Source organism: Haemorhous mexicanus, chromosome 24, assembly GCF_027477595.1.
Source record: "Haemorhous mexicanus isolate bHaeMex1 chromosome 24, bHaeMex1.pri, whole genome shotgun sequence".
Classification (NCBI taxonomy): domain Eukaryota; kingdom Metazoa; phylum Chordata; class Aves; order Passeriformes; family Fringillidae; genus Haemorhous; species Haemorhous mexicanus.
The window spans coordinates 4,082,119-4,097,522 of NC_082364.1; the positions used below are offsets into that span (position 1 = coordinate 4,082,119).

Here is a 15,404-nt window from a genome sequence, read left to right on the forward strand (position 1 = left end):
CAACCACATAAGAAACAAAAATATTAAAGGGATGCTTTTGCCAGTGTATCATCACACAGCAAACCCAGTCTCAGATCAAGGGTTTGAAAATGCCTTGGTTTTATTTCAAATGGTCTCCTTGCACTGTAATTTCAGACTTTCACTAAAATAAAAGTTGTGCTTCACAGCCTGTTGCCACTGCAGGTATTAATCCAGGACAAAAACTGGTGCTGGGCTGATCCTGCTTCTATTTCTGCCCCTCCCGGTGCCCAAGCACAGCCTGGCCAAGGGAATTGTGTGCAAAGCTTTTCCTCAGCTTTAGTGCACTTGGATTAGGCTCCTCACTGCTTCCTGAAGCTTCCCACCATGGAAGAGGGCAGAAAAAATAACACCAAGGCCTGAGAAATGAGCACAAACCCTGCTAATTACCCCTCAGAGACTGCGTGCCACAGAACCAGCTACAGAATAAACCTGCCAAGGCTGCTCCAAGCTCTACTTCCAGGCACCTGGCACCACATCTTCTGGCTGGAAAAGGACAAAAACCTTAATTTATGGACAGCCAGAAGGTTCAGGACGTGTGGCCAGGTCAGAATGTTCTGGATGCAGGGGAAGATGAGCGAGCTGTTGATGAGGTTTGCTCTTCCTGCCGCAGCCAACGGGAACATCCTGATTCCTCAGACCCATCTGCAGAATCCATAAGGAGCTAAGGCCTCTCCTTCCCCAAAAACCATATTTATGTGTATGTGGGTCAGCTCTGGTGGTTTTCAGCTGAGGATTATCAGCACCTATTTCTTCCCCCTGAATAAAAGGCACAAAGGGTGACGTAGGAGCAGAAGAATCAATGAAGACAGGAAAGACTGAAAATGCAACATTGTGAACCTGTGATGTGAAGGTCAAACAGCACAATGGGCACAGCAGCACAATTATGTAACTTTCACAGAACTATTTTGCAAAGCTTCTCCAGAAATTGAGGAAGAATTGATTAGGAAATGCAATCTCATTTGGGATCGTGTGCAGTGCCACAGGACGAAGCTCACTGCACGCAGCAGTTCTTCAAGGCTCTGCAAATTGGAAGTGATTTAAGCAGCTTCATCATTTCCTGGGTAATCAAGGAGCCACGAATCCCAAACACCCACGTTTGTCACCCCAGTGTGTCACAGCACCTTCCCTCCCGTCCCTGCCTCACCAGCCCGTTCATTTCCATCTCAAAGAAGCGGCAGGGCTGGGGGAGCAGAGCAGGGGGGGAGGGCTGGGACAGCTCAGGAACCCCTCCCTCCCCTCCTGCCCACCCCAGGCATCGACTCCCAGATTGCCAGAGCTGGGAAGGGCAGGGTCAGCCTGGTGGAGGCACCAAGGGCCCCTGCAGCCTCCAGAATGCAGAACTGAAACTGCCTGAAGCCAATCTTCACTGCTCCCTGACATCAAACAACTCCTAATTTTAGATCTGCTGTTCTGTAACCCTACCTAGTTCCCATCCCACCCCCACAACTACATAATAGATCCTTCCCTCAGATAAGTAGGGTGTTGGAACATTGAGAGTTTTGTTGGGTTTTTTTTTTTCTTTCCTCACCCACAGGCACTAGCAGAAAAATGAATTACAGATTTATTTTTAGTGCAGCCTTTGGCCCTTTCTTTCCTCTGTAGGTTCCAGATTGCAGGTTCTGCAGCTCAGAACTATTCCAAGCAACACAGCAGCACAAGCAATGCAGAAGGAACCACGGAAGAAGGAAAATCAGACGAGCAGAATTTTACTCAGTATCCCATTTATGGGACATCAAGCTCAGCTCCCAGCTTGTTTTTGTCCCTGCAATGCTCTTCTGGCGTTAGATTTCCATTTTTCATCAATATTTACTGTGAGGGGCATGGAGTGACGGGGCAGGGGGGTGATGGCCCTCAAAGATCTAAACTAATTTCCATCTCTGCTGGATCATGAACTCCCCAAAACTCCTCAGAAGGAAGAGCAGGGCAAGCAGCACAGCCTGAGCTGGAAGGGGAGGGAAAGGCTGCTGTGGTTTTTGGCTTTCTGAGATGTAAAGCTCCAGGCCTGGCTGACTGCAGTCCCTGAGGAGCTGTGAGATAACAGTGATGTCAGCCCGGAGGCAAAAGCTCTCTCTCACAATACCAGGTCACACTAAAGACAGAAACAGCATTAAAGCACAAAAATGACCAATTACACCACACCAGACTGTGATGAGGTAAATTGCTGCTGTCATCTGTCCTACCAGCATCCTCAGGGGCTGCAGCATCGCTGCTGCCACCAGGGCGCTGTGACGGCGCAGCAGGTGCCAGCACGGTGCCACTGCCACTCTGTGATGTCACTCAGCCCCCCTGGCTGTCCCCAGCTGTGCTGCAGAGCCCCAGGGCCACCGGGAGCCAGATGGGGATGAGATCATTTGGGGCAGGGTGAGGTGGCTGCTGCAAGAAATGCTGAGAGGGAGCAGCCGTGCAGGAAATGCAGGGCATGGTGGGAGGGAGCAGAAAGAAATGCAGGACATGGTGGGAGGGAGCAGCAGTGCAGGAAATGCAGGGCACGGTGGGAGAGAGCAGCTGTGCAGGAAATGCAGGGCATGGTGGGAGAGAGCAGCCGTGCAGGAAATGCAGGGCATGGTGGGAAGGAGCAGAAAGAAATGCAGGGCATGATGTGAGGCAGAAGCCGTGCAGGAAATGCAGGGCATGGTGGGAGGGAGCAGCAGTGCAGGAAATGCAGTGCATGGTGAGAGGGAGTAGCCGTGCAGGAAATGCGGGGCATGGTGGGAGGGAGCAGCCGTGCAGGAAATGCAGGGTATGGTGAGAGGGAGCAGCCATGCAGGAAATGCAGGGCATGGTGAGAGGGAGCAGCAGTGCAGGAAATGCAGGGCATGGTGGGAGGGAGCAGCCATGCAGGAAATGCAGTGCATAGTGAGAGGGAACAGCCATGCAGGAAATGCAGGGCATGGTGGGAGGGAGCAGCACGCTGGCCTGGCCAGGACTGCCCCAGAGGTGCCCAGATGTCACACACAGTGGGATTTGGGGTGATCCCACAGGACAGCCCCAGAGGTGCCCTGATGTCACATGCAGTGGGATTTGGGGGATCCCACAGGACAGCCCCAGAGGTGCCCTGATGTCACACGCAGTGGGATTTGGGGGGATCCCACAGGACAGCCCCAGAGGTGCCCTGATGTCACACGCAGTGGGATTTGGGGGGATCCCACAGGACAGCCCCACAGGTGCCCTGATGTCACACACAGTGGGATTTGGGGTGATCCCACAGCACAGGATGGATGTGGGGCCTGGAAGCTGGGAAAGGCAAGTGCTGTTCCCAAGGGTCAGAGCAGGCTGTGCTCGCTGCTGGCAGCTTTCTGTCCCTCCCTGGTACAGACAGACATCATGTGTCTCTGAGCATGGCTCCAGGAGGAAATCTGGGTTAACCCCAGCAGTGCTGCCCTGCACCAAGGACCAGAGGATTTGTTTGCAGCCCAGGCACTGGATGTTTCTCCTTTACATAAATCCCAACCCTCTAAGCCCATTTTGTATCAAGGCTGTCCAGCCCACATTAAACACCCCAAGCAGGTTCAGAGAGCCCTGCACTCATTCTGTGCTCCTCTAGGGACAAACACAGATCTGGGCAAAGCAGGGCCTGAAATAACATCCCTAACTCACCCTCCTGTGCTGGATATTGCAGCACCACCAAACAAACAAAATATCCTAGGGGGAATGGGGCGACAGCTGCAGAGATCCAGGATGCTGTATAATTAAATAAGGGGAGCAATCAGAATATTTAATTTTGGGACTGGGATGAGGGGGATGCTGAGAGGCAGGGCTCGGGTAGCACCTGTCAAGTGATTCCAGGAGAGCCGGGGGGAACTGCTCGGGATCCTTATGGAGAACAAAGGGGCCCTGGAGTGCCCAGAGCCCCCCGGGCCGTGCCGGGAGCCCGAGGAACGGAGAGGGAAGAGCGTCACCTGCTGCAGCCCGGCCAGCACTTCCCCCAGCGCTGTAATCTGCTTATGTCCCCAGGCAGGCTCCGGAGCCTCCCAGCCCGCAGGGGCACAGGGATGCTCCAGCGGGAGCTGCCAGGAGCGCTGGGATGAACTGAGGGATGCTCCAGCGGGAGCTGCCAGGAGCGCTGGGATGAACCGGGAACGGCTCGGCCCCGCCGTGGAGCGATCCCGCGGCCGGGATTGCGGGGATGCAGCGGGGCCGTGGCACTGCAGAGCCACTCCATCCCAGCGCTCCCGGCAGCTCCAGCACATGCCCTGCTCTCCTGCCACTCCACTGAGCCATTATGCAACTCCTCAGCCTCAGTGCACAGCACAGAAGGCAGCGGATCACTGCGAGAGAGGGGCTTGTTTTCATTCCAAAAAAGAAAAAAACAATCGTGTAATATTTTCAAGGGCTAATATCTGTATCGTTTGTACAGCCTGTGTGACACAGAGCCATGTATACACAGGGAAAATTCAAAGGCTCTCAGCGTAATTAAATAAAAGAGAGAATTAGAGAAATTAGAGAAAGAGATGACCTATTGAGTCATCCCTGGCTCGGGTCTGTCCCCTGGGGCCCGGTACAAGATGCTTCCTAGTGCTATACTGTGGTGCTTTTATTTTTTACAAAGAAAAAAAAAAAAAGAGAGAAAGATAAAATTAAAATAGCAACAATAAGTAAAATAACAAATGCAAAATAACTTTGCTGTTTTCTCACACTTTACAGGCGAGGATCTCAAAGCACCACATTCATCCTGATGCAAACTAGTGCACTTAAGAAGGAGGCTGTTATTTCTATGATTACTTCCTTTTTCATTACAGAAAAAAAAAAGGATTAAGGAAAAGAAACAGGCCTTGCCATTGCCCTTGTCATCCAATTCAACCCAAATTACGAAGTCACATTCCTCTGTTAACTGTGGAACCGTTCCCATCTGATAAAGTTCTGCTTAAATCAATTTCATCATCATAATTCAAAGCCTATTTATTCCAACTAAGTGATTTTGACATATTGGAAATTTAAAATAGTTTTGATACACTCGGGATTCTATGTAAGCCTTTGGTGGTCAAGTTTATATTATATTTTATATAGAGATATATAATTTTATCCTCTGTTACATATATATATATATATATATGTATGTATATATGTATGTATGTATGTATGTATGTATGTTTACCTACCCCTGTAAAATACAAACTTGACCAACAAAATATCTCCGTGGGAACATTTCAGACACACACACACAGAGCTTTGTCAATTGCCTTTCACCCACACAATGTTTTCTTTCACTGCCCACTTAGCCAAACCTGGTGAGTTTCTCCCCAAAACACCCAGGAACGATGAAAGAATTATGGAGCCCTCGGGTACCTTGCCGGCAGCTCTGGGCTCCCTGGAACTCTGCTATCGATGTCCCTACAGCACCACGCCAGCGAGGAGCATCCCCAAAATCCGCTGCTTAGAGGACAAGCCGAGCAGGAGCCATTCCACGCACGCAGCATCCAAAACACTTTTTTATCCCCCCACCTTTCTTGGGCAGAATCTGCCCGCGGTTATTTTCCTGCAGCCCCGGGCCCGGGTGACGCGGCTCGGGCAGAGCCCGGCAGCGGAGCAGGGGAGGGGATGCGGCCGGAGCGCTCCGGGCATCGCAGCGCCTGCGGAGCTGCCGGACAGCAGCGGCCCAGCGCCGCATCCACGGCCGGAGCCTCTCCCGGTGCCTCCCTCCCCGCACCCAGATCCCCCCGGCCATGCCGCAGCGGAACTTGGCGGATCTCATCCCTTTTTCCCCCATTTCGGGGAGAGAAGGGGGGGCCGCAGCATCCCCTCCCCAGCCCTTCTCCGCACCGCGCGCTTACCAGGCGAGCTTGAACCCTTTCATTAGTACAGCCACGATAATCCGCTGCCCGTGTCCTTGTCTGCCCACTGACAGCTCCAGAGGTCCCAGCACATATTGGAGCAGCCCCGGCCGAGCGTCCCGCGGGGAGCGCCGAGCCCCATGCGCCGAGCCGGGGCACGGCCGCCCCCCGCGCCCCCGGAGCCGCGGCGAGGCGCGCAGGGCTCCCCGCAGCAGCAGCGGCAGCGCCGGGGGCTGGGGCTGAGCCGCCCCGCTCTCTGCTGAGCATGTGCAGCAGCGGCGGGACCGCAGCATGCCATGGCACCCGCGGCAGCGCCCGGCCCCGCGCCGCCGGCCCCGAGCCCGCAGCCCCTCCCGGCCCCCGGAGTGCCACGGACAGCGAGGGGCCGCTGCTGCCAGCCCCCAGCCATGGCAGGGACAGCGCCGGCCACGGCGTTTCGGCCAGCCTTGCACACTTGCAGGGATGGGGCATCCGCAGCTTCTCTGTTCTGGGGTCTCACGTCCCTCACAGTAAAGAATATTTCCTGTTATCTAACCTAACCCTCCTCTCCGTCAGTGCGAACCCATCCCCCCGCACTCCATGCCCCTCACAGTAAAGAATATTTCTGATTATCCAATCTAACCCTCCTCTCGGTCAGTGTGAAGCCATCCCCTCTTGCCCTATCACTCCATGTCCCCGCAGTAAATATTTCCTATTACCTAACCCTCCCCTCTATCAGTGCAAAGCCATCCCCCCCTGCACTCCCTGCCCCTCACAATAAATATTTCCTATTATCTAAACCTCCTCTCTGTCACTCTGAAGCCATCCCCCCAGTCCCGTCACTCCATGTCCCTTGCAGTAAATATTTCCTATTATCTAACCCTCCTCTCTATCAGTGTGAAGCCACCCCCCTGCACTCCCTGCCCCTCACAGTAAAGATATTTCTTATTATCCAATCTAACCCTACTCTGTCAGTGTGAAGGCATCTGCCCTTGCCCTGTCACTCCCTGCCCCTCACAATAAAGAATATTTCTGATTATCCAATCTAACCCTACTCTCTGTCACTGTGAAGCCACCCCATGCCCCTAAAAGTAAATATTTCCTAATACCTAAACCTCCCCTCTGTCACTGTGAAGCCATGCCCCCTGCCCTGTCACTCCATGTCCCTTGCAGTAAATATTTTCTATTATCTACCCCTCCTCTCTGTCACTGTGAAGCCATCCCCCTGCACTCCCTGCCCCCCACAGTAAATATTTCCTATTATCCAGTCTACCCCTCCTCTCTGTCACTGCGAAGGCATCTCCCCCTGCCCTGTCACTCCATGCCCCCCACAGTAAATATTTTCTATTATCTACCCCTCCTCTCTGTCACTCTGAAGCCATTCCCCTGTCACTCCCTGCCCCTCACAGTAAAGAATATTTCTGATTCTCCACTCTACCCCAGCTCTCTGTCAGTGAGAAGCCATCCCCTGCACTCCCTGCCCCTCACAGTAAAGAATATTTCTGATTCTCCACTCTACCCCAGCTCTCTGTCAGTGAGAAGCCATCCCCTGCACTCCCTGCCCTCATCCAGCCCCCCTCCATCTCCCCTCAGCCCTGGCCGTGCTTCCCCACGTGTGAAATCAGTTTCTGGGGCCAGCAAGCACAGAAGGGAGTTCTGAAGGCCCCTCACACACGTGGGTTGTGCTCCCTTGGCCTTTTTCTGCAGCAAGAGCCTGATTTGCTTTTCCCTTCCAGCACAAGGTCCTCCCCATGCAGGGGAGCTGCAGCGAGAGCCCCAGGGCTCTCCTCCCTCTGCCACTGCTGCAATATTTGGTGGTTGATGCTTCTGGGGGGATTTGCCAAAGCACCTCTGCAGCTCCTGACTATCCCAGAGCAGGGAGGAGCTGAATGCTCAGGCCAAAAAAGAGAAATCCATCCCTGCTGGGACATGTAACCCCAATTTCAATTTGCACCCATTTCTCCTTGTCCTACCACCACAGCTCCTGACAAAATCCCCTGGGCAGCTTCCTGGAGGGAAGAGAGTCAGCTACCCCCCGAGGCTCACCTGGGGGCTGTGGAAACTAATGGAAAACTGAATTTCCTGATGGAACCCCAAAATTCCTAATGGAGAATTAAATTTCTTAATGGAAAACTGAATATCCTAATGGAGAGCTGAATTTCTTAATGGAAATCTAAATTTCCTAATGGAAAACTGAATTTCTTAATGGAAAACTGAATTTCCTAACAGAGAACCAAAATTCCTAATGGAAAAAAAAAAAATTCCTAAAGGAAAACTGGATTTTCTAATGGAAAACTGAACTTCTAATGGAGAACTGAATTTCCTAATGGAAAAGCAAATATCCTCATAGAAAAGTTAATTTCTTAATGGAAAACCGAATTCCTAATGGAAAACTGAATTTCCTAATGGAAAACTGAATTTCCTAATGGAAAACTGAATTTCCTAATGGAAAACCGAATTTCTTAATGAAAAACCAAAATTTCTAATGGAAGACTGAATTTCCTAATGGAAAACCGAATTTCTTAATGGAAAACTGAATTTCCTAATGGAAAACCAAAATTCCTAATGGAGGACTGAATTTTCTAATGGAAAACTGAATTTCCAAATGGAAGAGTGAATTTTCTAATGGAAAACCGAATTTCCTAATGGAAAACCGAAGCTCCTAACGGAAAATCAAAATTCCTAAAGGAAAGCTGAATTTCCTGATGGAAGCCCAGCTCCTCACAGAGGCAGGGGCCAAGTGGCTGCTCTGGAGCTGGGCCAGGGGATCCCAGCTGGCAGCCCTGGCCCAGCAGAGCCCTTGTGGCACCCTCTCCCAGCAGGGCAGGGGCAGAGCTCTGCCCCCACAGCAGCACCAGACCCACAGGGCACAGCCTGAAGGGAAAAGTGCCAAATATTCCATTTCCACCCCCTTTTCCTGCAATTTTCCCTGGAATTCTTGCTTATCTCACGGGATCCCAGCACACTGCAGGCAGCAGGAGCTGGGGAGTGGGGCAGTGTATTTTAAATGATTGATAATTTCATTATTTATCTGTAAAGTTCTTCCAAAAGTGAAGCCTGATGGAAGTGATGTCCACCCACACTTTTATTCCACACAGCTCTGAAGGAGTTTGGTCCTGGGGTAGGAACAGTCTGGATTCTAAATCCCGCAGGAATTCAGCAGTTGTAGGGGTGGCAGAGGAAAGAGAGCAGGCAGCTGTGTGTAAATAAATATTCTACTCTCTTGAAGGGCTTTAAATGGTATTTTGTCCATTTTTTTTGCACTCACAACCCCATCCCCAATATGACATGAAAACCTTGCTGTGTAAAATCACCACCCTGGTTCTGTTCCCTGCTCAGGGGCCAGGGGGAGCCTGGGGCAGTTCCAGAGCTCTGTCCTGGCTTGCAAAGCTCTCAGTGACACTTGTCTGAGAGAACTCTGGGATTCTGGTGCCCACACCCCTTTGAAAGTGACAAATGTGGTTCCTTGCTCTCCTACTGTGCCTGATAACCACAAAGAGATTTTTTTTCTGGTTCTCCCAAGCCCCAAAGAGATGGAGAGCAGCAAAGTTCCAGTTCTGCATTCAGCAGGAAGTCACTTTTGGAGGGCTTGGATCATTCCAGGGTAGATGAAAGGAAACAGCACCTGGGCTGAAGTTGGAGAAATTGGGGGAGTAACCCTGAAATGGGGAGTTCTGCAGGAGATCCCAAATCCCTGCCTGGGGAATTTGCTCCAACAACAACTTTGCAATGCATTTCTTGCTTATTTCTCAACCAAACCCACTCATTTAACCATAAAGTCAGGCACAGACCTTTCCCCATGGAAAAAACACCTCCAAACCTCACCCTGCATAATCCCAGACTCAGCCCTTCTTAGGTCCCACCCACAGCAGCCTAGGCTGGGCTTTGGGCTGGGCTTTTCCCCAGGAGAAGCTCTGCAGCTGAGCCTGCAGGTTGTCAAGGAGGGAGGCAAACCACCAATGCTGTAAAATGGGTCAGGAGACCTGCAAGCCTGGCAAATCTGGGACAGCCTAATGCTGCAGAGTCACATGTGTGGAAATCAAAGCTCAGGCAAGAAAGGTATTAAGAGATAAGCAGTCATGCACTTTTCCTTTTTCTTTTTTTTTTTTTTTTTTTTAATCTAAATAATGTGAGGGGTGGGGAAATTATCAAAGGAAGGAGATGGCTGGGAAGGTGTCTGTTCAAATGTCTGGCTGGCCACCTCTGGAATGTGCTGGCCAAAAAATCCTCCCAGCATTGGAGGGCCCGTGGGTCAGGTATTCCCAACCCCAATCCCAGATTCTGGCTGATCCAGAATGGACAAACCCTTCACTTTCCCCCCATCCTCTGCATTTAACTATTCCAGTGGGGGAAAAGAAAAAAAAAAAGGTATTAAAACTGAAATAAGGCAAGCCAAAAGCAGCTGTAGGTCTCAGGAGGGATGGGCTGTGCACAGCCACCTCCTCAGAGCTAAGAATACCTATCAGTCACATGCAAGATGAATTCCAGATTAATTATCTACCTACTCCATCCCACTAAAGGGGAAAATGGAAAAAAACCCAGTCAGAGCTGTGGCTGGAGGGGTCCAGAGCCCTTCTGGCCCCTGTTTTGGAAATGAAGCTCCATAAACCCCTGCTTCCCACTGCTCTGTGCTGCTGCAGGCTGTAATTCTGGAAATGGCTGTAAAAGCATCATTGCTATACTGTCCTCATCTGTGCAAATGTCAATTTAAGTGGCAAATATCTTTCATGATCACGTTTTGCATTCAGAAGAGCTTTCCCAAGGCACTGGTGTTTGGGTAAAAATTCTTTTTCCATATGAAAAATTTAAAATAGGCATAAAAGGGTAAACACTGGGTTTCCTTAGAGTTTGTTTTGATGTTCTGTGAAAATAAATATGCTAGCTGAGCTGAAGAGCAGCTCTGAAGGATGTGCAGGTGCCCTCACAGAGCCATAAATATCTGTTTTCACCATTTTCACCCTTCATACAGGATGTCAGCCCAAAGGTTCATCTTCCCCTCCAGCCACAAAGGCTGTAAACCCAATGATTTTATCAGAATCCCATTTGGATTACTGGGGGTGGGAATTTCACTGTTTTATTTAGATGCATCATTTGCTCAGCACAAACAATAAAGAATAATAAGACAAGTTCATGTGGTTGTGTTGTCCTGCCTCATCCCTGCCCTTTCTCCCAGGGAAAAAATTCTCATAAACTTCAAAAAGAATTAGGATAATTTGGATCCTGGCCTGGTGCCAGTAACATTTTGATTATTCCTGGTCCAGATGAAGAATTCCATTAATAAAACCTCCCCTGGGGCTCCTGGCTGCTTCCAGCACCAGTCAGGAGGAGGAAGTCAAGCAGCAGCACACACACACAAACACTAAAAACAGCAACAAAGCCAAAACCAGGCAGAACTTTCTCAAAACTGAAGGAAAACTTGGGAGATCAGCAGGAGAAAAAATAAAAAAAGGGTTGGATAAAAAGACAGGATCTGTAAGCACAAACTGTCGTGGATTTTAAAAGTTAGGTCTGGAATACACAAAACCAGAGTTCATATTTTTTTTCCTGGCTCCCTATTTGGATGAAAGAAATCCTGATGGTGCTGGCAGGATCAGCAGGGCTGGGCATGGCCTCTGCAGAGACAGGGACATCTGCAGCCAGGGACAGGTAGGCAGAATGAAAATGGCAATTTTGGCACAGGACAGTGCCACGGCCCCAGGCAGGGCCTGGGGGGAGCTGGAAGCACAGAGGCAACCACAGGAAGGAAAAGTTGGATATTTAGCACCTGGTCTGTCCTCCTGCCCTGCAGAGGCTGCTCTGAGCAACCCCAGCCATGCTGCCTGAGAAAGCCAAGGGAATCAGCTCAGAAATCCTCTGAGATGCTGAAAAGAGGCACCTTGGCTGCCTCCACCCAGCACAGGACACATCCCCCAGGATGGAACAAATCAGCTGAACGATCTCCCACAACTCCCTAAAATCCAGAGGATTTCCATGAGTGTGTTGAGGGCAGAGCAGCAGAACCGTGCAGTGCCAGGGGTGAAAGGAGCTCACTGATTGCACAATCTCCATTTATTTCACCTGGGAAGTGACCCCTGCCTGCTCAACAAGCTCCACATTCACCTGATTTTTATCTCCCCCTTCTCCAAGAGTTTAATTTGCTTTTCCCTGGCACTTAGCAAGGAGTAGGGATGGAGCCATGCAGGGGTTTCACTTTTGGCAGGCCAAGCACAGCTGGAGGTGACACAGCCCCGTGTCCCTGTCCCACAGCAGCTCTCCAGGCCCACCAACAGCTCTGAAAAGCCCCAAAACGAGGATGAAAAATGAATTAAAATTGCATTTCTCCTTTTTTTGGGGGGGGGACACACACATCATTCTCTGGCATGGCAGGAAATGCCAGGCCTTGAGACAGAGTGTGTGGTGTTTGCTGGGTCCCCAGGATGAAGGAGGAATTGAGAATCTCACTCGAGGTTCTTAGAAGGTTATATTTTATATTATATTATATTATATTATATTATATTATATTATATTATATTATATTATATTATATTATATTATATTATATTATACTGTATTGTATTGTATTATATTATATTATATTATATTACATTACATTACATTACATTATAGTATATTATACTGTATTGTATTGTATTATATTATAGTATATTATAGTATATTTTTATATATATATAATATATTAATGCTATACTAAAACTACACTAAAGAATAGAGAAAGGACACAGAAAGCTTAACATATTATATTATACCATATTATATATTATTATACTTATATTATATTATATATTGCATTATAGTATATTATAGTATATTATACATATTATAATATATATTTTATATATATACATAAAATATATTAATGCTATACTAAAATTATACTAAAGAATAGAGAAAGGATACAGACAGAAAACTTAACATATTATATTATACCATATTATATCATATCATATAAATATCATATTTATATTATATTATATATTACATTATAATATATTATAGCATATTATACATATTATAATTAATTATTATAATATATTATAGTATATTATACATATTATAATTATTATAATATATTATAGTATATTATACATATTATAATTATTATAATATATTATATTATATTATACATATTTTTTATATATATATATATATATATAATATTAATGTTATACTAAAACTATACTAAAGAATAGAGAAAGGACACAGACAGAAAGCTTACCATATTATATTATACCATATTATATTTATATTATATTATATATTACATTCTAGTATATTATAGTATATTATACATATTATAATATATTTATGTTATATATATATATATATATATATATATATATATATATATATATATATATATATATATATAATATTATATTAATGTTATACTAAAACTATACTAAATAATAGAGAAAGGACACAGACAGAAAGCTACAAAGAATGAAAATGAAAACTCCTGACTGTCACCAGAGTCTGACACAGCTGGCTGTGATTGGTCATCAAGTCAAAGAGACAAAACAATTCACAAGAAACCAACCAACCAATCACCTGCTGATAAACAAACACCAAAACACAGGAGAAGCAATCAGATAATTATTGTTTTCCTTTTTCTCTGAGGCTTCTCAGCTTCCCAGGAGAGAAATCCTGTCGAAGGGATTTTTCAGGAAATGTGACAGTGACAGCCTGGAAGGCGCCTCAGCAGAAAAGGAAGGACAGGATGGGGAGGGGGTGACACCAAAGGAATGGTGACACAGGGGACAGCAGCTGTGACACAACACCCCAGCCCGTGGCCACTGCTGGAGCATTCCAGCAGGAGGAAATAAATCCTTCAACCTCCTCAGAAATTCCTCCAGACTGAGCTCAGCAGAAATCAAGCAAAATTAACAACATCCCTTCATGGCTCCAAACTCCTCAAGGGGGTAACAGGCTCAAAGTCAGCAAAGAAAGCAGAATTTTGTGGGGTTTTAAATAAAGAACTGGGGACTAAATATCAGCACTCGCCGAGGCTGAGTTCAAATAAACCTGTGCATGTTCCAGGAATGCCTACATAACTAATTCCCAGTTGTATCTCTGTTTTAGAAGGTTCAAACTCAACTCAGTTTTCCATTTCTCCAAAAAGAAAATCAGATTTTTTTCAGTACATTCACGGCAAGATAGTGCTTTAACACTGCAGGTCACATTTCCCTTTAATTAAAACCAAAACCTACAAAAAACAGGTACAGAGAAAAACAATTTTCAAGTGATTCTGTTGTTCCTGCCATGGAAAATGTCTGTTTTTCAAGCCAGAGATAAAACTGAGTTCCCCAAAACGCCACCACAACTCTAACTGAAATGCCACAGACCCTTCAGCACCCTCAATGATTATTTTTTTCCAAGCCCTCCAGCTTGAAGAGGGTTTGCAGCAGTTGAGGATTCAGCAAATGTGAGAATGAGGACGAGTTCACCTTTATAAAGCAACATTTACCCAGAAGCACATCATACAATTTATTGCTAAACACTTAAAAAACTCAAAAGCTGCATCAAGGAGCAACCCAGTCCTGGGGCAGAACCTTCCCCAGCATCATCCAGGCTTCTGGAAGTGGAATGGAAAAGGAAGGAATAAATGTGATTACAGCTGGAGCAGATGTGGCAGGGAAAGCTCAGCTCGGATCCCAGCTGAGACAGGAGCCCAGCAGCCCTGTCTGACCAGGAGATCAGGGAGGGCTTTCACCAGGGAATTCTGCACCCAGGAAGGGGTTTCTCCCTGGAACACATGCTGGAGGATCCAGCCAGAGCAGCCTCACAAGCAGATTTTTACCTGTTAATGCCCTTCCCCACTCCCTGCAAGCCATGGCTCTCTCCAGCCAGGCTGAACTTCACCCCTTTGTCAGACAAAGCCTCAAACACGTTTTGCAGACACATCCCCTGCACTTTAACCCTGCTCTGACCCAAGGAGGGTCCTTCTGGTGCCAGGAGAACAAACCCTGGCTCTAAGGGCACCGTGCCATGATGTTCAAGCACCCAGTGGTGCCAGCCCGGTGCTCCCCAAGCCTCCCAGCCGTTCCCATCTCCCAAATCCGTCTGGATCCACCCAGTTCCACTGCCAGATTCCCAGCCCACAGGAAAGCAGAGCCCACAGCCCTGCGAAAGCAAGGCACAGGCAACAGAGAAGCCTCGCAGAAAAGGGTGGGTGCATCCATAAGCTCGAATTACTTTCTCGCTTTTGACACTCCCCCGACATCCTTTCCAAAAAAAAAAAAAAAAAAACACATTAAAGAGGCTGCCAGAAGGAATTTCTCCTCGCACAACCATCCCTGGGAGTGGAAAGCTGCCCCTAAAGCACCATCTAGTGTCACTCCCTCACTCAGCAGCATCCCTGCTCCCACCTCAGATGCCTCGGAGGGACCACAAGCCCCCACATCCCCTCCCTCCCACCCCGACCTCTGCCCCCAGCCCCAACGCTGCAGCATTTCCTCCAGCCTGTAACATCCTCCCAGGGCTCCAAGCCCGTCCCCAGCCCAGCAGCAGGGGCCAGACTGATCCCCTGGCTCTCCCACAGCAGGGAGGGTGGCAGGGGGCAGGAGGAAGGTGGAGAGACAGAGAAAGAAGGTGCCAAGCGAAACCACTTACGCACAGTGAGGCCGGCAGCATTTC

At 48.1% G+C, this 15,404-nt stretch overlaps 1 protein-coding gene across 8 annotated transcripts in view; it reads right to left on the bottom strand.

Annotated features, from left to right (window-relative positions):
* The window catches only part of GRAMD1B (GRAM domain containing 1B), a 123,354-nt gene that overhangs the window by 72,382 nt on the left and 35,568 nt on the right, over positions 1-15,404 (bottom strand). The window contains exon 1 of one of the 8 annotated variants that reach the window (XM_059867289.1): positions 5,793-5,951. The exons of the other annotated variants lie outside the window; for them this stretch is intronic. Within the exon in view, the coding sequence (XP_059723272.1) occupies positions 5,793-5,815 (23 nt within the window). The 5' untranslated portion in view covers positions 5,816-5,951. Of the gene's footprint in view, positions 1-5,792; positions 5,952-15,404 lie in introns of those variants that run through there. 8 annotated transcript variants of the gene reach the window in all.